Source organism: Penicillium antarcticum (genome assembly GCF_028974205.1).
Source record: "Penicillium antarcticum strain IBT 31339 chromosome Unknown utg000004l_segment0_segment0, whole genome shotgun sequence".
In the NCBI taxonomy this organism is placed as follows: domain Eukaryota; kingdom Fungi; phylum Ascomycota; class Eurotiomycetes; order Eurotiales; family Aspergillaceae; genus Penicillium; species Penicillium antarcticum.
Window position 1 is genome coordinate 324,575 of NW_026695302.1, and position 22,289 is coordinate 346,863.

Below are 22,289 nucleotides of genomic sequence, written 5' to 3' on the forward strand. Positions count from 1 at the left end.
TAGAAGCACGGATCATTTTGGGTTTGGCCTTATCGCGTCACGACATTGAGAAAGTTGGTCTGGGACAGGTTGCGCACGTTAGCCTGGAGATTTGCGTCCTCAAATTGAATCGATAGTACCTGGTGGAATCAGAGCTATTTGATCCAAGGGAACAGCCGATTCTTTATGGATTAGAATCATTCTCAGCTTTGATATTGTCAGGGTTACAGCAGAGCCAGTAGATGGTATGGAGATGCGGATTCGACTAGTATTGGAATCGCCGACAAACTATAGAAGAGTATTCACCGAGAAGGAGACAACGATGGCCCAAAATAAGCCTATAGGTACTCTTATTGGTATATAAAGATCAGGAATGGTGAATTCTCGCTCATGCTTTATACAGCGAGCATGTAGGTTTTCCTTGCACACCAGCTTCAGCTCCAAATAGTGTCGTGACTACGTCTCCGATGGCCGTTGACCATGCAGAAGAGCATTCAATATCTTTATAGCCATATCTACTGACAACCACCTACATAGATCTACAATCCTTAAACCGATTTTCAGGCTGCGATTGCTGTCGGGAATAATTGCCTGAGAAGTGGTTGCCACGTGATCGTCTGGCCCTAAACAGTTGTCGAAATCCATACAACCGGGCACCTCGAAGATCTCCAGAGATCGTACGTGATGAAATAAAGAGCGGCCCTACTATATAGTATTGAAAATCTCTGTTTTAGTCAGCCATGAGCTTAAAAAAACAGTATGAATGCCATCCCAAAGAGCGAGGACACTCGACCCCTCATGGTGGCGCACACGCAATATAAGTGGTTAACAACCCGACCAAATACGAAGCTTATTGCATTAGCTGCATCCTATGTTTAGATATGACTGCTGATTGTCGCCTTTCGATGTAGCATAGTCAACTGACACATCCGAAAAGTTGTGTTACCACGGCATACTTCTACTGCATTCTTACAACTCGTACAATCCTCTAACAAGTTATATCTAAATTTACAAGGCGTGGATCACGCTTGGTCCAAGCACACAGGATTCAATCAAAGCAAATATGCACCTCGAAGACAAATCCCTCGACATAGAATATGCAGACCAAATGCGCGTCCATCCCTACGGCACAGCCCTATACAACCCCCAGCCACACAGTATCTTCCACCCGGGAATGGCAGCCTATTTCGACAGAACGGGAAATTGGAATCCAATTATCGATCTATCTGAGCCGTATTCCACTTCCACATCCACTCTGAAACCTCCGGCAACCCTCCCACCCCTCGCAAAACCAGAGAACCAAACCTGGGGGCCAAAACTCGGCTATAAACCCCATAGCCACCAAATCTCCCTCGAAGCAGGCATATCTCAAGCGCTCCTCGCAGCAACGGGCGCACCGATAAGTCTAACTTCGCACTTCCGCTTCGAAAGTGAGGGGTCGAGTGGTGCAGTTCTTGTCACTAGTGCCCCAATTGTACACGAGCGTTTCTACCACGAAACAGTGGGTTGTTGCCAATGCGGGGGCTTTACTTGCTGAAAGGGCTGACTTGAGGAAATGTGCTTTGTGGGTTGTTACTAGTACATGGGCTGCGGAGGAGGCTGCTGTTAATTGTTGGAGGGATTGTCGAAAGGGAGTCGATGTGGGCTTTGAGGTTGGGGTTGTTGAGGTTGGAGAGGTTGTGCCTAAGGGAAGTTGGGTTGATTCTGGCGCTGCGGCTGGTTGGTTGAAGGGGAAGGGGAATGAGGTTGGTTTCCTGCGTTTGTTCTTCGTGTGTGTTGCTAATTTATGGACATAGGAGTCCGGGGGGAGGAGAGTTGTTTTCTTTGGGGGTCTTAGGTTTAAGTATAGGCCTGTCATTGGGGTATGTGTATCGTAACCACGGCTTGATATGTGTGTTATATTTACACTCTGCCTATGGGGACTCGGGTCGCAGAATAAAGCGAACAAATTTCGTGGTGATGCCACGGAGAAAGAGACCGTGGCAGCTTCACTGCAAACCGATGATGGTATGGAATATGACCTGTCTTGCGAGGAGGTTCTCGAGGATAAGAATCTTTGTCCGAAGGAAAACACTTCAGGATCGGGAGATAGCGAGGACTATGATGACCCAGAGGACGAGGCTGAAGATGACTCCGACGATGACTGGTAAAAACGGGAATTGAGATTCATAAGTCCAATAAGATGGCATTTCGTTCAAGCTTTCAAGGACCCATATGTATATACGCAGCCCAAAATACTGGACTAACACCCGAAGCTCGCAAATCCAAAACGACCCCCCGAAGCGTCTTCGCAGATTGACTCGCATCGAGATTCGTCCCCAGCGCTCCTAGCGCTTTCTAGAATCTCTCAGAAACGTCAACACTGTAGAAATCATCCACGTGCCACAGACTTGCAATGGAATGAGGGACCCCAGCCATCTGGAATCCGCCAGCCAAATGAAGTCCTTCATCGCGAAACTTCGACTTGTTGGACGCACTCTCACATGCAGAGAGATACACGAGCTGACAACCAAGATTCTCCTGTTGAAGGAGGCATCCTACGTCAAGGGGCTTAGCTGTCCAATCCATCAGACGGAGTGCACTGCGCGCGGGATCGTCACCATCGCAGACACCATGGCAGGCGAAATGGGCGAAGTCAGCTCGTCCAAGGTGGCGCAGTGCAACGTCCCGATTAGGACTCAGAAGAACCTTGCTCTTCCCACCTCGACTGTCCACAATCTCTTGGATACTGGTTACCTCGCGCTCGGCATTGGTAGGTCGGTATCTTCTCCCATTCCGGGTGTAATCGCCATAGAGATCAGGAGTGCGCGTTGTTCGGTCTGAAATTGTGACTCTAGCCGGGTGCGTCGTCGGCTGCGTGTATATGCAAGAGCACGAAGGCTGTTGATATAGGATGGCACGGTCCGGTGCAGAACGGTGCAGCTGGGCCCCTTCGTCAAATTACCTGCAGCGTGAAGAGGGAATGTACCAATCCGGCCTGTGGTGATCCACCATGTTCGTGGTAGCTCGCTGTCTGCAGTTACATCGCCATTGAATCCAAGATGTTGAAAGATTGGCTCCGCAATGGCGTCCCACAGCCACTCGAGGACTTGGTTCAGTTGCTGCGTTGCGGCAGGAAGATCGCTGCTCATGAGATGGAGGGCTGCTGCATACCAATTTTCTCGTTCTGTCATTGATCGTCCCTCTAGCATTGGGAGGCGAAGCGAGTCGACTCCTTCTGTAGTCACGATGATAGCATCGCTGCGGAATAGGCTGCTGTTAACAATGATTACTGGTCCTTCCTGTGCATACTTGACCAGGTCGGAAGTATCTGCTGGCAAGCGTAGAAAGGCCTCCAGCTCGGGATCTGCTTTCGACTCACCCAAGATCTCTTGATATGCTACCGACTCGCAATAAATCTCGTGTTGTTGCACTAGACTCTCGTTGATATCTCCCGAAAGTGCATTCTTCGTTTGACGGGCCTTGGCCTTCGAAAGGGGCCTTTGAATCGTTTCCAATTTGACTTGGAGAGCCGGAAATTCCTCAATGCGCTTCCCTTGCAATGTCAATTGACTGGATAGTACCTGATCCCACATGACACTGCGGACTTTGTCGAAGAGTTGGAGAGCCTGGGACGGTGAGTCTCCTGCCTCTAGCGAGTACGAGATGGTGAAGCTTGGCAGAGCAACCAAGTTGCCTAGATTATTGAGGGTGTCCTTGCGGCCAAAGCTGAGGAGTATGGCTTTAGGTAAGAGATCAGCCGCTGCCCGAATCATGTTGCGAGCTTCTCCTGGCTTCTTGGCTATGATATCTTGCGCCAATGCCGCGTACATATAGAGTCGGACAATGGCAGAGACCTGCAGTGTCCTCATTCTGGGGAGCATCGTCAAGACAGAACTGAGGTACATCTGCCCAAACATTGAGGTAGCGTTGTACCCTGAGTCTTCCCAGGTATCGAGAATAAAGTCGATAAAGTTGTACATGAATGAATCTTGATGCACGTGCTGGCTACTCTCTTGAAGTGGCTTCAGTCGTTCAAGGTTATCTTTCATTTGTGCCAGCGCAGCGATCTGGTCTGAAAGGGTTTTCGTTTGTCGAGCCTTGTATCTCAGCACACGGGTTAGGTTGTTTGAGGCAGCCAATTGGAAGGCATGGCGCGTGCTGCCCGAGGAAAGGGCATTTTGGAACTGCTCCTTTGCAAAGTCCAGGTACACTGGCTCTCGGTACACGATATAGGAGAATAGATATGCCCGTCCAAGATGGTTGCACAAGTTGGATCGGTGGTCCGCTGGAAGACCAAGTTTCCACTCAAGCACCTCCAGTAGAATTCTCTGGGACTCTTTGACGTCCGCTATTTTCTCCGTGAGCTTGTATCGCTCTTGATAAGCAGAAGCGAGATTGGTTGCACGAGTGACATATTGTAGGGATTTCTCCGTGGCGCCCTGCAAACATCTCTTGTAGCATTCGATGGCTCTGTCAATGTCTCGTTGCTGTTGAGTGACCTCGAATTGTGCTGTGAGTGAAATAGCTAGCCCATGCGTGACCATCAAATTAGCCCTCTTAGCGTTTTCCAGTCCACTTTCTTCCAAGGTCTTGAGAGCGGACTGATATCCCCGAATCGATGCAGAGAGATCCTCCACCAGCAAATTGATCTTGAAATTGAAGTAGTACGCATTTGCGAGATCATTGTGCATTGTATATGTGGTTTTCCCATCATTGCCAGGTTTCGACAACGCTTCTTCGTAATGTGCGATTGCCTGGTTGAGATTTTCGACTCACTAGGCTGTTCACTGGCACAAAGGACCTTTCTCAGAATCTCTGCTGACCTTGAGAGCATTTCATCTGAATTGGTGTAGTCTGCGAAAACGCGTAGATGGTTCCCAAGAGACTCCATTGCCAGCGATGACTCTGGCTGGATCTTGAGGGCTTCGGTTAACATCTCCACCGCAGTGTTCCCGTCCTCCAAATTCCCGTTCTGCATGAACTGAATTGCCTTGACTCGTCCCAGGTCTTGATAAGCACGAAAGCGGTCGATTGAACCATGAAGGGGTGCTAGCCTGGCCTGTTCAAAACAACCAGCAGCATGCTTCAGGTCATCCGAATTATGTGTAACCTCAGAGCGCTCCCAGAAGCTATATCCGAAATGCCACCATACGTTGCTGAGGGAGGTACGATACTCGGCGGGCCTAAACGCGTTGGTTTCGCTGATCACGGCTTCTTTCAGCTTGCCCATGTAGGTGCGCAGCATCTCGGTCTTCTCAAGGTTTGCAAACTCATCACGCTCTTTAAGAAGTCTCGCCCATCGAAACACAAAGATGGGTCGCCCGGCCGGTTTCAGGGTAGATGCCTGTTGGAAACACCTCTCTGCTTCCGCGAAGTCTGCTGCATCGTGCCGCTCGGCGTACCTCGATGTTAGCTGGTCGCCGAGGTCATAGAAATGTAGTGCACGATTAATTTCTTCCAGGGGACCTAGCTCCACGGCCTTGCGGCAATAGTATATCGAGTCGTCGAGTAGTTTGCCATCTGAGGGCGCGTCCGATGGTGTATATTGCCGGTGAACCAGCAGTGCTCTCGCGAAAATGCTGAGCAGCACACCGCGATCGAAATTACTCGTGTCGAGCGAGACATGATAAGCAATTAGAGAGCCAAGGCCACTGCTTTTGGCAGGTAAGAAGTCTCTTTGGTCCGAAAGTACAAACCAAGTGACGCTTCGCATTTCGTTGCCAGCAGCCCTGGGCGCACGTTCGGCTGGTGACATTTATAGACCTGGATGAGCTGTTGGACTTCCTCGTCGCTGAACTGTGTCACGAAGTCAGCACTGCGGCAATATTCGCCATCTTGAATGATATGATCATTGCAAGGAGAGAAATCAATGAACTCTCGGAGTTGTTGGCGTGGGTCCGCCATAGTTGGAACCTCCACTGTCATACTGATGATGATGCGTTTGGAATGCTTGAGTATGGCGGGCTCCCAATGGTGAAAATGGCGAGAAGCTTCTTCAGGCTGACGAAAAGAGGAGATCCAGCCTCACCCTATAAATAGCCTCAACCCTCGTATAACTTTGATGAGTGTAGGGTTAGGCGTAAAGGGAGCAAAAAGAAAAAAGAATTATAAGATGACAGCCATACCAACATTTTACTTTTCTCCTCATCGGGCAACATAATCGAAGATTGATCGGCGCTATGTCATGCCGTGTTTGCTGCGTTACTTACTGTAGGTTGGCTTCTTATATGACAGCACTACGATCGACGGTACGAAGAACATGGATTGCTCCAGCTGTCAAATAGAAGAAATGGTATCACTGTTTCGAGCTTATCTGTATGTAATCTAAGAAGCTCAGTCTCAATATAAACAAGGGCCAAATGAAGAAACGGCCCGATCAAATCAATATGGATATCCGACAAAATAACAAAAATAAAGGACAGCAATCTAGACCATAGACCTGTATAATAATGAAACATCCCAGATATGATCAACAACCAGGAACATGAGGCTATGCAGCAGCAACTTCAGCATTCGCCCCGAACAGCTTCTCTCGCCACTCCCCACAGACAGCTTCAAAGCCACTGACTACATCTCCGCAGACTTTACCGGCTTCTCGGTCTTTCAGTCGGCGGTCCCATTCACCTCGCTCGATCCACCGCGAGCCTTCTTCGCGGCTTTCTTCTTCCCGTCGGATTTCAGCGACGAGTTCACGCGCAGATCGTAGTCGGCGGGAAGCGGTAGATGTTAATTGTCTTGACTCGTAGAGCGTGTCACTTAGACCGCGAAGTGAATGAGTGATATCGGCAGTTTGGGAGATGAGCGCTTGTAGAGAGACTAGCGGGTTATGAGCAGATGACTGTGGAGTAGTTGGCCTGGAGCCGCGACGAGACTGTTCGGGAAAAGGGTATGGGAGGTTTGGCAATAAACCTTCGTCAATTAGGGGCATGAGAGAGTCGATGGCATCTTCGGAGAGGAGGGGGAAGGGAGAGAACAGGAGTGGGTGGATAAGGGATTGGAGGGTGCGGGTTTGATGTGTGAGATGCGATGTGATTGAGGAATGGGCAGTGATGAGTCTGTACATGAAGATTAATACCCGATACTGGTGTTTCATGAAATGGATGCCTTACCTCATGGCACTGTTCTCAATGCCGCTCTGCCCGCCGAGGTCTTTCAAAGACTCGACTGTCCGCTGAATGACATAGTCATTCTCACTTCCATTATTTTCTATGCCTCGCCGAACAAGGCTTTCAATTTCAGCCATTTGATTCTCCAGTGCTGGAGAGATATCCGCAGCCTCGTCTAGGTCCGAATCCGGGCCATAATCTGAACCATCATATTGCGACTCCTGTCGTCGGTGTTGTCGCAGATGGTTTGCGCGGTTCTTAGTCCTCTCTGAATGAAGCGAGTCCCGCTCTGGAGACGGAGATGGCGTCCGAGTGCGCATATCGTGCACAGACTGCATATATGCATCTTCCATATCACTCTGATCCATCTGCTGTGACCCCGCGCGGCCATTTTCCTGACCTGAAGCATACCCATAGCCCTCATCTTCTTGATCCCAAGCATCAGCTAGCTCATCTGCCAGATTCCCCAAGCCTCCGCCACCTGCCTCGGCGGCGCCAGAAAAATCCCCGGATTCGCGGTGGGATCCACTCATGGCCGTTGAGTTATGGCGAGACGCGATTGGGGACGGAGGAGCTGAGAGACGGGGTGTTTGCGGTGACCGAGGACTTGGTAATGCAAATCCATTCATATTTGAAGTCCCGGGTGAAATTGGTGAGTCGTCCATTGTTGATGGGTAGCGGTGAGAGAGTTTCAGGGGAGAAGGAGGGAGGGGCATTGTATCGACTGCAAGGATCTTGCAACAATCTTAGTTGGAGCAAATTTTAACAGGAATCGACGGTAGCCAATTTATAAGCGAAATACCTAGGCGAATGAAACAAGGGTTGTCTTGGTCGAGCTGTAGGCGCAATGTTGATTCCGATATCCGCTAGTGTGGATGTCTCCGTTCCGAGTCAATAATCCAGAATAGATAGCGAGAAATAAAGGAGATAATGAAGATGATATGTTTAAAAAGATCGAAGTGTCAAAGCAATTGCATCGCCAGGATGCAAGAGGGGCACAGTTGTATACGAAGCAATCAACACGGAGATTAATTCACCGAACAAGCGTCACCGCTCGGCAGAAAATGACGAAGGTATCAAACCCCACATTCTTTCGATAAGTTAGATCTTCTCTCAGTTTCTCAACTTCAAGACGCCAAAATGAGCTCCGTAGAGCGCATGTCCCCCTTGGACCTCCTCAAAACGAACCGCACAAACCTCGACCCCCTCACTGAGAACTATGACCTTGGTTTCTACCTCAATTACTTGAATAAGTGGCCATCACTATTCAGCACGGTGAAAGACCGTGATGCAGGCATTGTGGGTTACAGTATGCTATACTTGACATCTGAAACCTCAACTGGCGACCAAGAATGTATTGGCTGACTCTTGTTCTCCTTACAAGTCATGGGCAAGCTCGAAGAGCAACACCCCTCTATGCGACACTCCGAGCATTACACACCGTGGCACGGTCACATTACTGTCTTGACCGTTGCACCCGCCTGGCGCCGTTTAGGCTTTGCCCGTCGCCTGACCGAGCAGCTGGAACGTGGATCCGACAGCAATGACGCCTGGTTCGTGGATCTATACGTCCGTGCCGGAAATAAGGTAGCCAGTAATATGTACAGAGACATGGGGTGAGTGAGACACTGAACAAGCCTGGGAAGATGATTCCTGACAAATTTGAATCAAATCAGATACTCTGTCTTCCGGCGTGTGGTCAATTACTACAGTGATGATCCATCAGGCATGTCGGATACCGGGGAGGACGCATTCGACATGCGGAAACCATGCAGTCGGGACAAGAAGCTCGAGCATGTGCGAGAAAATGGGGAGGAGTTCCGGGTTGGGCCTGAAGATGTTATGTAGCGATGATACCTTTTACTAATGCGTTTCTTGTTAATACGTTTCTCAACTTTGACATGGCATCGGTCATCATGCCGGACATCAAGTTTACTACAATTGTTAGACTGGACGGCAAAGTTCGTATCATGAAGAATTAGAGTTAAAAGCAACTAGCCTATTTTGTTTCGCCCATGTAGCGTGGCTATTGCGTCATGCTTACCACCCACTCCATAAAATGCAAACAAGGGTCTCCCAGGAGCTAAATGTATGCAAAGCTTTTCGTGGGTATGTCATACCCTATACTAGGGGAGTTTGTCATGTCGATGGAAGGCCTGTGTTTCCAGTTTTCATTTGATCCGAGTGACAATGTTGAGGGTTGCACAGCCACCTTTCTGTAGCAAAGTAAAGTCACCTCCACCGTGCGTTCATAGAAGAGGAAATGCGGTTTCCAGAATTTTGAGATGTGAGGTGCCGCACTTTTGATTAGGCTTTCGTACGAAGGTTAGGACCTGTGCGCAAGAACCGCACAGTTGCAAAGAGGAATGTAGATGTGATTAGACAACAAGCCGTAAAGAGTTGCAATCCGAGGAAGTTCTTGTTGTCGCCCAGAATTGCACCACCGATGGGTGTCCCGATTAACAGACCGATGGAGGTCACAGTAAAGACCATGCCTAGCCGTGTGCCTAAATCGCGGACATCTGGAGTCATCGTAGCCATCACCACAGGCGGCAGAGAAACAAAGCCCCCAGAGAAGAAGCCGTAAAGCACGGCCAGAATGATGATACCAGGTACGGTGTGAACCCGAATCCAGATAAAGGCAAGAATCGCGGTGATGGTAACTAAGGGAGTGAGCATGTTCAGAGGACCGACGTGATCAGCGAGGAAATTGGGGCCAATACGGCCGCATGTTGAAGCGGCATTCAGCATGGACAGGAGATAGAACCCTAGATTCGGGTCGACAATGTGTGTCTCAATTGCGTACGACTGCACATAAAACAGGAAATTGTAGAATCCCAGGAACCCCACAAACATGGCAATGACAAAGATAGTGAAAGCGGGTTCTTTGAAGGCAGAAAATTGCCAGAGCTTGCGCTTCTCCTTTGGCTGGAAACGCGCACGCATGATGCTAACGGAAAAGCAAATTGTACCGAAAGAGACAAAACCCAGGGCCCGAGTGGCCCAGGCAAAGCCGACCTTGTTTTGCAGCTGGTCAAACATGATTGGATAGACAACGCCGCCGATACTGCTACCACTGGCAGCAAGGCCGTTCGCCAATCCTTTCTTGTTCTTGAAGTAGTGTGGCAGGATGGCAACGGATGGAACAAAAAGACAACCTGCTGCCAGACCACAGCAGATACCTTGAGAAAGGATCAGCTGCCAGTATTGAGTGGCCAGGCTGGTCATCATCAAGCCAAATGGCATAAGAAAGGCGGCAACGCTGATGAGGGCCCGGAAGTAGCCTGCATCGAACAGTGGGCCTGTGATGGCTCCAACCATCATCAACAGGAATGATTGCAACGACCCAATCCAGGCAATTGTGGATGACGAAGTGCCGACGAGTAGTTCCTGCTCATAATAGGATTGATACGCACCCCAGGTGTTGATGACGCCCCTGTTCATTGAACCTCGTCAGCTCGGTATACTCCATGTGGATTCAGTGGAGACATACCATGAGTTGAAGAAGAGGAAAAATGAGCCCAGCACTTGGAGCCATTGCTTGAGGCCTGTATCATAAACGAACTCAGACTCGGGCTCTTTTTCGGCCACAGAATCCGAGGCATTGGGAGAGGTGACAAAATTGTCATGTTGAGCGGCCGAAGGTTCAGTAAACGCCTTCTGCTCTAGATCCAAATTAGTGGAACCCATATTCAGTGTCTTGCAATGATTGAACAATGCGCAAGATCACAGGCGTGAGAGTCGAGAGTGGACAAAGTGGTTGAGTGGGCGACGAGAGTGAGCTAAAGAGTCCACCACAAGCAACGAGGCAAGACACTGGTTTCATGAAGCCATGGGACCCTTTTATAAAAAATCGTCGGAGTTGATCAGAAACCCCGAGCCAAGCGGGGCTCACCAGGGCCAAGCTGCCCTGGGGGCGGAAGGTGCCGAATGGAAGGGCCTTTCAGGCAGCGGCATAGGGCCCACTGGGTCCTCATCCACGACGGAGACATCTTTTCACCTGTCTGCCGGTGGACATCGACAGATGATCCAATGATGATCCGTAGTCTACGTGCCGGTTATCCAGGCGAACCGACCCCAAGATCAGATTAGTGCGTCTGACCCCAAATGACAGGGATCTTAGTGGGCCTTTGTGCATTCTGATACCTCTCTAATGCCTCGGAGATAGGAGACTGGGAGTTGATTCCTTGACTAAAATATGAGAGGTGAAGAGACTTGAGTACGTCAGGATTCCACTTGCGGCAAATGATTGACCGACTCGGCACGTGGTCTGCATACTACATACATCGGGAGAAATGAAGAAAGCGTCATATTATTTCTGGATATCTTTTTTGGGTCTTTTAAATGTGCAAAGACCTTCTGTCCATGCATCCAAGACATTCAAAGCTCTTTTTTTGACAGCTTCTTCGAATCCCGGAACTCCAAACGCTATGCTGAAACCCAAAGAAAAGGAAAAGATGGTAAACAGCCACCGTGAGAATAATTGATACTTGTGGAGCTTCTACAGCAGCTCCTCGCAAGTCCAGTCCTCGTACCTGAAGTCATTGTTAGATATAGCCCACCACTTATGTCTTATCGGGGTATCCTTACCATCCATCGGGCAAGTATCGGCGCACGATCAGGGGAATCTTCTTCTGGTTCAACTCTTTCATGGCAATCTGGAGGGGATCGGTTTCACCCTCGAGATCAACGAGAACGGGAGCGTTCATACTAGAGAGATGTCAGCATTTCGATCTTGTCTCCGGTCCATTTCGGCAATATTTTATATAGCTGGGGACGCACCTGATCTGCAAGGCACGGGTGCCGAGGACGCGCGCACGCTCGTACTTGGTCAAGTACGGGGTAGTGGTGCGCTGGTCATTGGGAACCTTCTTCTCGCGCGACTGTTCCATCACCTTCCCGGTGTATCCGGCATTGGGGTCGCCCGAAGTGACGACGTTGTCGCCATTGACAGCAGGGTTGTAGATATCGCCATCGCCTTCCTCGCCCTCGAGGCCCTCTTGGTCAGCCAAATCCTCGGGCTCCATCTCCTCGAACACATCCTCGCCGGGCTCATAGTCATAGCTGCGCAAACAATCAAATTAGCAACAGTTTTTGTGGCGATTCGGGCGAAAACAATTTGAGGGTGGTCGGAGGCGAGACAGAACCTGAGCTCTGTTGCGCCCCGGGTCTGATCAACCTCAAGATGTGGGGAGGTAGCTCTTACGGTTCAGCGTCGTTGTCACCGTAGTCAGACATGATGGCTGGTAGGCTGAATGAGCGGAAGATCCGTAAGCCGTAGAGATCGAGAAAAGACCCGAATGGAGAGAAGCGACCCGGAGACCTTGGTGGGATTGATGCTTGTAAAATCCTTGGAGCGGAAAAACTTCCTCTCGCGTTCCCCGTCACCGCCTTTTTGGCAAAATAAAATTATTTTGACGTTCACGTCAGATGTTCCATTCCCTGCATGGGAATTCCCTTTTTCTTCAATCGTCTTCTTAGGGACCTATCATCATGGCCCAGAAAAGGAAGTCTCTGTCACAAGGAGCGTCGACTCCCAAGCGCCACCAGAAGGAAACACTCCTGGACACCTCTGGTACGCTTCATCTCTAGATAATGATAAAGGGACCAAACTGCTGATCATCCACAGACCCCATTTATGAGGAGACTCATTCTGATGCTGAATACTCAGCCCCAGGCACTCCGAGTGCTATGAGCCAAGACTTGAACGAGACTCCTGCCACTCCATACTCAACTACGTCCTCCCGCTATCCATCCGAGCTCAAAATCCACCGTTGCCCATTTGAGGGATGCGACAAAGCCTTCAATCGTCCAGCTCGTCTCCAGGAACATATTCGATCACACAACAACGAAAGACTCTTCCAGTGCACATTCGAGGGCTGTGACAAGACATTTCTACGCACTTCGCATCTGAACCACCACATTAAAAGTGCCCATACTGGTGTCCGAGATTACGTTTGTAACAGACCGGGGTGCGGTAAAAGCTTCGTGACCGGCTCACGACTCCGCCGACATGAAGCTGCGCATGATGGAAGGGACAAGTTCCGCTGTACTGAGTATCCACCGTGCAACGAGACATTCCGAAAGCACACGACGCTTCAGAAACATGTCACGACCGTTCATCTCAAGCAGAAACCATACCCGTGTACACATACAGATCCAGTAACGAGCCAGAAATGTCAAATGGCCTTTGACACCGCTGGAAACCTGCGAGCCCACGAAAGCAGGGTCCATGCCGAAAAGCGATTCACTTGTACAGAGTGTTCTGGAACCTTGCCAGATCAATCATCAGACATGAACCGTACCGACAGTCCGAACCAAGAAGCGACATTTCCCACCTATGCCCTTCTACAAGATCATATCCGGATCGTTCACCCTCCCAAGTGTCCTCATTGCCCGATTGTGTGCTCCACATCACGAGAGCTCCGACGCCATCTTGAGGTTGCTCACGGAGATGTCAGCCTTGAAGAGCGTAAAGTGTTCGTTTGCACCTACTCTGGCTGTGATCGCAGCTTTACGAAGCAGGGCAACCTGACAGTCCATATTCGCACCGTCCACGAAGGCGAAAAGCGGTTTGTCTGTGGCGAAACAGACCTTTCATCCTCCAAAAAGGTTGCAGGCTGGGATGCAATTGGATGCGGAAACCGTTACGGTAGTAAACTCGCACTCGAGGAACATATACGCACTGCCCATATGGGACTTCAGAATGCCAAGGCCGAGCGGCGTCAACGATTGGGACTGAGCAGCAAACCCTCGCATGGCTCTATTTCTACCTTGGCCGCCCTCACAGGCCAGGGTTATGTTGAAGAAACAGGCCGACACATTGCCTGCTTCTACGATCAGTGTCCTCATCGTTTCCATCGCGACTACGATCTCTGGGTGCACATGAGCAGCAAACATGGCTGCTCCGAAGACGAGGTGCAGGGTCTGTTCATGCAACGTGCCCTGCTTGCTGATGACTCCATCACTGGAGGCAACTCATTGGGCATGTATGGTCTCGGTCTTGATCAGGAGGGCCAGTCTTTCTTCAGGGAAAATTATATTGGGGGCGACGGCTCATCAGATATGGCTTTCGGCTCACAGTCGAACGACTCGAACTACCTTCCCGGCAAGCAAGGTCTGAATACCGATTATTTGGCGCAAGATGACTTTGCAGCGGGTGCAAGCGGCGAAATTGATTCTGTGATATCCGGCCATAATGATATGGCTATGATCGACCCTGTTCTTGCTTACAATTTGATGGAGCAATGAACAGGATCATCTTTACGACTTTTATGACTATATAGCGGCATAGCAAAATACTTTTTCCCTTTTCATTTCTCTAATATAGGTCTGCACGACGTATTTCTACTATATTTGTGGCGTTGCCTTGCCTGATCACTTTGCTTCCTTCCAGCACTTTCAACTCTTTTATATCAACCCCTCCTTGTCAGTTCTATTAATTCTCCAACGTTCACATTACGTTCTGATCAAAGCTTCCTATGAGGTCCGGATAAAGCAAATCCACGACCAAGAGTAGACCGGGCCTATTGGCCTGCGATCTGGACCTTACCTATACAGCGAGCCTTGGCGAGATCTAGTCCTATACAACTGGTGTCTATGGAAGGCTCTATCCGTCATACGCGCACATCTATTATTCAGCAAACGCATGCTCAAAAGCTATCACTTCCCAGCCTGTAATCCTATACGGTTCTCCAAGACAGGTGGACAGTACACCGTAGATAATGCAGGGACATCTGTGCTCAATTGACGAGGCCAGCAACTCCAGTTCTATTGACAGTCTGACCATGGACAAAACAGAAAATCGCTCTTCAATAGTGAAACGACAACCAAAGCTCCTCGGTAATTTCCAGTTCCAAGCGCCTGTTACTCAAAGCCGTCGAGGGCTGACAGCTAGGACCCAGAAAGTCCCACCAAGCAAGAAGCGAGAACAAGTCTTACGTGCACAACGGTAAGAATGGCACGCAAGTCTCATGAGAAGATGGCTGAGGCGTGTATAGGGACCATCGATAACGAACTCAAACTTATATCAACGAATTTAAAGCCGAAGTTATCCGCCTTCGATCTGCGGAAGCGAACTTACAACAAACCGTGGATGGCAGGATGCAATGCGCTTTAGCGCTGATTCAATCTATACGGTCTTTTGCTACCCGTGGCTATCGGGATACTCACTCAGATCAAGGTGTTTTCCGGTGGATAGTTCAGGATGCAAAGCTCAATGCCTCATTTGGACCAGACTATATGGCAGCTTTGGAAGATACAGCAGCTCAAGCCTCCCCAATACGGAGTCGCCTTGCCTTACCTCCGCGGTTGTTGCAAAATTGTAATTGGCTTGGTGCCATCATTCCTCATCGCAGAGACAACGCTGATGAACGTGCTAAGTTTATGAAAACGTTGCTCCTAGTCTGAACCTGACCGAAGCATCAGCCACTGACTATGTCAGGCGTATCATTCCTCCAACACTGAAAAATGAGACTGTCCGAATGTCTTTTTTTGCTACTTCTGCAAGTCACGTCCAAGCTGCACGAGCCACAGTAAAAAAATGCCGAGGTCCTGAATTACAGATCAGTTGCGATTTGAGGACTGCACGAAGTATCGGCAAAAAGCTTTCACAATACTGATTCTTCTGTTCTCGCTTCAGGGAGCTAGGCCCCAGGGATTAAACGAAGTATCGCCGATCTGTAGATGCTACACATGGTGGAGCTTAGCAAATAAGGGGGATATTGACCCCTCTACCAGTTTACCACAAAATAGCCTATTTGTCAAGCCGTAAAAGCTCACTAGTTTAAAAAATGGTGATCCTGATAGCGCGAGGCTCTCACTCGCTTTGAACTTCTTTATTGAAAACTTCAAGTTAGTCCAAGTAGCCAGTGGTCCGGCTTTCACCCTTACTTGGCTCCTACTTGACTTCACTTCTTATCATAGATCCGTCATAGGTTCTGAGTTAACTTTCACCCTTTTCTTCTGCCCTACCTTTCTCTTTCGCTGCCCTCATAGCTATGGCTATACCAATACAGATCTTACTATAACTCATAGAAATTCGTTGATTCAACATATATAGCGATGAATCCAACCTTCTAGGTTGCCCTAATAGTAGCGGGGTTATCACAGAGGCCAAGCAAAGCCCTCAATTACCTTCCCAGACATGGATCATCACCGAGAAACTCAAAGAGTCATCAGTGTTTATGACCCAAGAGGATATCAATGATAAACTCGGGCCTGCCTTTCCAGCCGCCAAATTTCTTTGCTACCGCAAAAATAACCTGGCTAAGAAGACGCAATTTATATGCTTTTGCCATCAAATTCCTATCATCGGAACCGAACAATCTAACTCGGAGATTCGAGCAAATCAGGCTATCCCACCAATCGCCTGAAGTATAGTAACATTTCTTCCGACCCTCTAGAGTCTGCAGCCATGTGAGATAACGTCAAATTCATTCTACGAGGTTAAGACGGGAGGACGTTGATATTGATAGGCGGGTATGGCGTGCTCCCGGGAAGATTACCGGCTATCTGCTTATCTTTCTCCAGCTGCTACTACTCTACCATATATAGGTCATCCCAAATTTCATCAAGAACAATCTCTATGCGCCTGTGCTCCCTTTGCTTTTGCTACTGTGGGGAATTCAAGATTCCTTGACCGCTAGGGTTCGGATATCACTGGTTTACGCATCGATGTCGTTTGACACCGTTCCATTGGTATACGCATCTTTCAACACGATGGGTCTTGCAGGGACAGTTCCGTGCACTACCGATGGAGAGCAGTCGTGGGGCATCTTACAGCAGATCAATGCAGGCTTTCCCTCGTATATCCCCAAAGTGCTGGGAAAGCTACGCCAAGAGACATATAGTGTCGATCTCAGATTTGATTTAGGGGTAGACTTATGAATTCACACGTATACTTGTTCTGGAGCCATGGATGTAAGTATAGAATTAAGCATAATCTACGAGTTACCAAAGATCAACATCTACATTAGGCCTAGTCTATTGTCCTAAAGGGGATTAGTTGATTATAACCCTGCAAACCCACCTGATCAGATTGGGTATCAGGGGTCTTCTCCAGGCGTCTTACATCACTGCATGATCTCTGACCTCGATCTGCGCCAAGATTCCAAGTCCCCGTGAAAATTGTGGCTGGGACTGGGGAGACCCTAATGCAGGAGCGCAAAAAAAGGTCCGTGGGTCGCTTAGAGTCCACTGATGCAAGTGCCGAGCCTAAGAAGAAAGAGAGGGCATGAGGGCATTATTGAAATTTCAAAGACGCTATGATTCGCGAGTTGCCTATGTCAGCGAAAAGCAGGATATTTCGAGCTTGGCGGTGAGCTCGACCAATATGAGTACGCGTCCGAAGGCCGGGGAAAGGCAAGGTTCGCCTTGGGCCACGCCATGGTGGATCCGCAAGCGCAACGTGGAAGAAGATGAGCTGTGGCAAGCCACTAACCCAAAGTGTAGCGAAATGAGGCACATTGTTCGCTCCGGCCGTGGTCATCTATCTGGGTCAAGCGTCCATTTTAGATGGTATGTGGCGCAAATTAAAGCGACGCCATAACCAAAATGAGCCAGAATGATGAATCACGTTAGATTAGGGGAAAGGAGAGAATTAGGGGGTTGAAAGGGGAAACAATATTGCCTTATATGAAAGAGTTGAATAGTGGATGGGTCATAGTTCTAACTTGGCTAAGACATGCACTGCTAATTTTACTTATGTCTTAGTTCGTCGCGGATCGGCTAGTCTAGGTCTAATTGTCTAGGGTTCATAAGCATGCAAAGTGATCAAGAATGTATAGAGTGTAGAATGTAAAAATAGGCAATATCTTGGCCTGAGGTCACACAGAGTTAAACGGAGAGTCCCCAGATTAGTCGCCGTTGTCAAATCTTCTTCATCTTCATCTTCTTTCTCTCATATACCCAAATCTCCCTAAATCCCCAAAATACCCTCTTTCTCTTAGGTCAACGTCATCTTCCTTGGCAGACACACCTTTCCGGCCTAACCGCTCGTTCTTCTCTTTACTTTTTGTTTGCCTTACCTTTCTCCATGGATTAAACTTCCTCAGTCCTGTTCAGACTGAACGGCTCCTTTTTAGATCCCACTGATCTTCATTCGCTTCTAACCTTTCAGTGTTGCACTCGTTGAGGGGCTTCTTCGGAGTCATCTCTGCACGTCTTCCGACGTCATGGGTCGTTCGCGTGGTAAGTTGATCGTCGGCGCCGCCGGAAAATTGACTAGAGCCCGATGTTGACTATCCCTTGCATTTTCTGCAGTTCGCTCGTTTATTTCCAGCTTCGGGGGTCAGAAAAACAATGACTCCGGCAAAGGAAGCAGGCTATCGTCCAGTAACGCCACTCCGGAGAGTGTGACGCCCGCCGATACACCACCCCGGTGGCAAACTCCTCCCCCCGAGACAGCATCGACATCGCCCCCCTCTGAGTTATCACCGGTGGGATCTGCTCCAAGAAACAACGGAGGCTCACGTCCGGCATCCATGGTGTTCTCGCGCAATCCGCCGTTACTCCAGCAGGCGAACGACACCCCGCCGGAGCTGTCGCCAATTTTTTCCTTTCTGAACATTCACACCAACAAGGTCTACCAGGAAGGATATTTCTTGAAATTGAATGATCTGGATTCTCGTAGGTGGACCGACTATCTTTGCGGGGAAGCCGCTAACAAATGCAGTTGGTCGACCTTCTGGTGATCGGCAATGGGTGGAATGCTATGCGCAACTTGTCGGGACCGTTCTTTCGCTATGGGATGGTGCTGCGCTGGACGCAGCAGGTGGCGAAGAGGTCCCTGCGACCTTTATCAATTTGGCCGATGCGTCAATCAAGATGGTGAGTCTGGATCTCTGCCGATACCGGACATGCGCTTACATTCACAGATTGAGACCCTGCCGATCCGAAATGGTGCTGTACAGCCATTGAAGAATGTCCTGAGCCTTTCATCTGCAGGCAAAAACCGATACCTTTTGCATTTCAACTCCTTCCACTCCTTGACGCAATGGACCGCCGCGATTCGTCTCGCGCTGTTCGAACACACATCTTTATATGAAGCTTATACCGGATCTCTGATTGCAGCCAAAGGAAGGACTCTCAATGGAATCAACACCATCCTAGTACCCACGAAATTCAAATACGAAGACTGGGCGCGCGTGCGATTTGGAGCTGGAACTCCATGGAGACGGTGCTGGTTCGTCATCAGTCCGCCAGACGAGAAAGAGATGCAAAAAGCGCGCAAGATCATCAAGAAATCGGCATATGACCGCTTGTCAATTCCGGTCACTGGAAATATCAAATTCTACGAGACCAAGAAGACCAAAAAGGTGACACCAATTGCCACCATCACTAATGTGTATTCGGCATATGCAATTTACCCACAGTCCAAGGCTTTAATCGATGCATCGACACTGGTGAAGTTGGAGGGTCGGATTACTACCCATGCAGATGGAAGCTCCAAGGAGGGTCTTGTGTTTGTTATGCCTGAACTGCATGCTGCTGTATCTGGATTCGAGATGATGCTGCGATTCCTCTTCCCAACATTCGACACTTTCAATTTATACGGCCGTCCGACTCGCCTGGTGGCCGATACCAACCACATTAAGAGTATCATGTTTGCATTCCCCAAGGAGCGACGCTATGGATATTTGGATGTGCTGGATATTGCCAGTCTCCTACAGACACCCGGAAGCCAGGAGTGGAGCGAGGCAGAGTGGCGGAAACAGTTGAAAGCAGCAACCCAGCGACGAATCTCGGCAGGCAGAAGCAGAACCAACAGCGTCAACAGTTCGAAGCCTCGTTATCGCTCTAGCATGTCTGGCCGCTACAGCGATGTCCCCGTTGACCCTCGCCGTCAAGTCTCTGCTTTCCAGAACAAGCCCGAATTCAACCACTCCGCGGAGGCAGTTATTCAAGAAGTTCCCAGGATCGACGGATCGCCACTTTCGTATCACACTCGTGGATTCTCCGACACCACCGGTTTCAACAGTGCCCCCACAACCGGTCGTGGATTGGCCGAGAGCTCCCCTAACTCATCTGCTCAAGACCTAGCGCCCCGTGATGGAACCCCGACCGTGGCTCCCATTGCCGAGAATTCAAGCTCCGATAGTCTTCCAGCCCTTGAAAATGGACATCTCGAGCCTGTGAGAGAGCAGCATCCACCTCCTACTCCACCATCGCCCGTTATGAGTCCGCCCGCATTTTCGCATGGTCCCAGAGAGATGCCAGCCAACCGGCCGGAAGCATCATCGGAGCAGAGGCTTCAAAACAATCGCATGTCTCACGCCACCCTTTCTCAACTCACATCGGTTGGAGGGGCTGGGTTGAGCGCCGCCGCCGCCGCCGCCGCTTGGAAACAGTCGCAGCAACCAAACGAGCAGCAGCCTCAGCAACGGGACCCTAACAACATCTACCACCCTAGTCACATCGCCTCTAACAATTCTCTTGCACACTCCTCGAGCGACGAGTCCATGACCATGGCAGTCCCAGTTCGCCCGCCCAAGGTTCCGGAACACCGCCCTAATACCACCAACACTGGCGGCCCCTCCCCTCAGCGGTCATCCCCCCAGCGTGTTCCAATTGACACTAGCAAGTCCGTCCGACGCAAGCCAGTCCCACAGCGCGACATATTCGCCGACGAGTCACAAGGACAAGGCGAACCGAGCTATGATGATCTGCGCCACACCCTTGACGAGGATGTGCTGAACCAAATTGCTCCCCACCTTCCGTCCCCGATCTCGTCAGCAGCCAGAAACGACGAGGAAAGCGTCTACGATGATGCTTCGACGGTGTCGCCTGACTATGCCAGTACCCATGGCTCTGTCTACAGCAAGAATTCGACCAAGTCGACCAAGCCCAGAATGGGTGTTATGAAGACCGTGGGAGTTCCAGCTGCTAAAGATCTTGTCATTGGTGACGCTCGCTATACTACGGACAAAGCGCCAACCTCGAATCCCGACATCCCCAACGTGGACTTCGGGCCAACTATGACCTACATGCCTACCACTGGACGCCCGAGCACTGGGGATGCTTTGAAGAAGCCACTTCATCAACGGAGGGATTCGGAGGGAACGAAGCTCACGATCCCTACTCATCAAATGGACCAGGCTAATGGAAGACCATCCTCCCAAGAGGAGTACCGGCGGAGTATGCTGTGGCAACCTGGAATGGCATCTGGTCGCCCTGTCACACCTGGTGGCCTTACCCCGGAGCAATATGTACAGCAACGGGCCGCTCCCAGCCCTCCGATGCACATGCACAATCGTACCCCCTCTGGAGCCACAATGGTGCAACGCCCGGTATCCGGTGATTGGGCTCAGCTCGCGCGCTCTAGCTCGCCTATGAACCGGGATCCTAACTACCGCTCCAGTTCGCCCATGAACAGAGATCCCAACTACCGTCCCTCATCTCGCGGTGCCACCAGCATGCTCAACCACAATGATGCCTCAATCCATCTTTCTGCCCGTGAGCAGGAGCACGTCGCCCGCATGACCGGTTCGTCATTTTTCAACATGAACAATGATACCCGCAAGCCCCATGCACCGGTGAATCCTGGTGGTCTCGTCTCTGCCATTGACGCTCGCGAGCGCGAGAAGCGTGAGATGAAAGAGGGAATGTCGAACCAGATGGTCCAGCAAGCCATTGCACACCGCCAGCAGCACATGATGCACCAGCAACAGTACGCACCCCAGCCAATGTTGCACCAATCCATGTCGCCCCAACAGGCCGCCTCCGTGTACCCACCTCAACATGGTGGCCAGGCATCCATGTACAACATGCCTGTTGCCAGTCATACATGGGACGCCCTTAACCAAATGAATCGCCCCGATGAGCCTCGCCGGTCCTCCTGGTACGGTCAGCTTTCCCAGCAGACCCCTCAGGCTCCGTCCGTCTACCCGCAAAGCCAGCACACCCAGAACCCGGGCTTCTACGGCTACGCTAAATAGACGGGGTGAATCCGCGGATCACAATCCATTTTCCTATCATCCCTATCACTACCACTAAACCAACTTTCCTTTCCGTCAACCTACATTCCTTGCACATCTTTATCATCAGCATATCTTTTGTCCCTTCCATTCGCATAACTATTCCAGCCTGGAACACAACCAGGTTCACCACACACGCACTCTTCTCCTTTACTCAACTCACCTCCACGGCACACACTGTCATTACCAGTATCATTGCTCATCTCATTTCATTCCATACCTCATTCATTGCAAGTTACTGTCCTAT

General features: G+C 50.0%; 8 protein-coding genes across 8 annotated transcripts; 4 read left to right on the forward strand and 4 right to left on the reverse strand.

The window, feature by feature from the left end:
* Positions 1–1,042: 1,042 nt before the first annotated feature.
* N7508_004077 (uncharacterized protein) lies at positions 1,043–2,129 on the forward strand (the record flags this gene model as incomplete). The annotated part of the gene is made up of 4 exons (XM_058462143.1): positions 1,043–1,429; positions 1,482–1,724; positions 1,776–1,841; positions 1,914–2,129. 4 exons carry the CDS (start codon positions 1,043–1,045, stop codon positions 2,127–2,129), a joined length of 912 nt encoding a protein of 303 aa, XP_058320768.1.
* A 187-nt stretch (positions 2,130–2,316) lies between these two features.
* Positions 2,317–5,716, reverse strand: N7508_004078 (uncharacterized protein; the record flags this gene model as incomplete). Its single annotated transcript, XM_058462144.1, has 3 exons — positions 2,317–2,798; positions 2,924–4,696; positions 4,738–5,716. 3 exons carry the CDS (start codon positions 5,714–5,716, stop codon positions 2,317–2,319), a joined length of 3,234 nt encoding a protein of 1,077 aa, XP_058320769.1.
* A 735-nt stretch (positions 5,717–6,451) lies between these two features.
* N7508_004079 (uncharacterized protein) lies at positions 6,452–7,783 on the reverse strand (the record flags this gene model as incomplete). Its single annotated transcript, XM_058462145.1, has 2 exons — positions 6,452–7,016; positions 7,071–7,783. The coding sequence occupies 2 exons, from the start codon at positions 7,781–7,783 to the stop codon at positions 6,452–6,454; spliced, it is 1,278 nt and encodes a 425-aa protein (XP_058320770.1).
* Positions 7,784–8,207: 424 nt separating this feature from the next.
* On the forward strand, positions 8,208–8,915 carry N7508_004080 (peptide alpha-N-acetyltransferase complex B subunit NAT3; the record flags this gene model as incomplete). The annotated part of the gene is made up of 3 exons (XM_058462146.1): positions 8,208–8,376; positions 8,452–8,683; positions 8,744–8,915. The coding sequence occupies 3 exons, from the start codon at positions 8,208–8,210 to the stop codon at positions 8,913–8,915; spliced, it is 573 nt and encodes a 190-aa protein (XP_058320771.1).
* A 459-nt stretch (positions 8,916–9,374) lies between these two features.
* Positions 9,375–10,757, reverse strand: N7508_004081 (MCT family MFS transporter; the record flags this gene model as incomplete). Its single annotated transcript, XM_058462147.1, has 2 exons — positions 9,375–10,503; positions 10,561–10,757. 2 exons carry the CDS (start codon positions 10,755–10,757, stop codon positions 9,375–9,377), a joined length of 1,326 nt encoding a protein of 441 aa, XP_058320772.1.
* An 811-nt stretch (positions 10,758–11,568) lies between these two features.
* N7508_004082 (DNA-directed RNA polymerase core subunit RPO26) lies at positions 11,569–12,305 on the reverse strand (the record flags this gene model as incomplete). The annotated part of the gene is made up of 4 exons (XM_058462148.1): positions 11,569–11,602; positions 11,658–11,777; positions 11,850–12,131; positions 12,274–12,305. The coding sequence occupies 4 exons, from the start codon at positions 12,303–12,305 to the stop codon at positions 11,569–11,571; spliced, it is 468 nt and encodes a 155-aa protein (XP_058320773.1).
* A 255-nt stretch (positions 12,306–12,560) lies between these two features.
* On the forward strand, positions 12,561–14,318 carry N7508_004083 (C2H2-type zinc finger protein; the record flags this gene model as incomplete). Its single annotated transcript, XM_058462149.1, has 2 exons — positions 12,561–12,642; positions 12,697–14,318. The coding sequence occupies 2 exons, from the start codon at positions 12,561–12,563 to the stop codon at positions 14,316–14,318; spliced, it is 1,704 nt and encodes a 567-aa protein (XP_058320774.1).
* Positions 14,319–18,241: 3,923 nt separating this feature from the next.
* N7508_004084 (uncharacterized protein) lies at positions 18,242–22,003 on the forward strand (the record flags this gene model as incomplete). Its single annotated transcript, XM_058462150.1, has 4 exons — positions 18,242–18,257; positions 18,330–18,695; positions 18,742–18,896; positions 18,944–22,003. The coding sequence occupies 4 exons, from the start codon at positions 18,242–18,244 to the stop codon at positions 22,001–22,003; spliced, it is 3,597 nt and encodes a 1,198-aa protein (XP_058320775.1).
* Between the last annotated feature and the right edge of the window lie 286 nt (positions 22,004–22,289).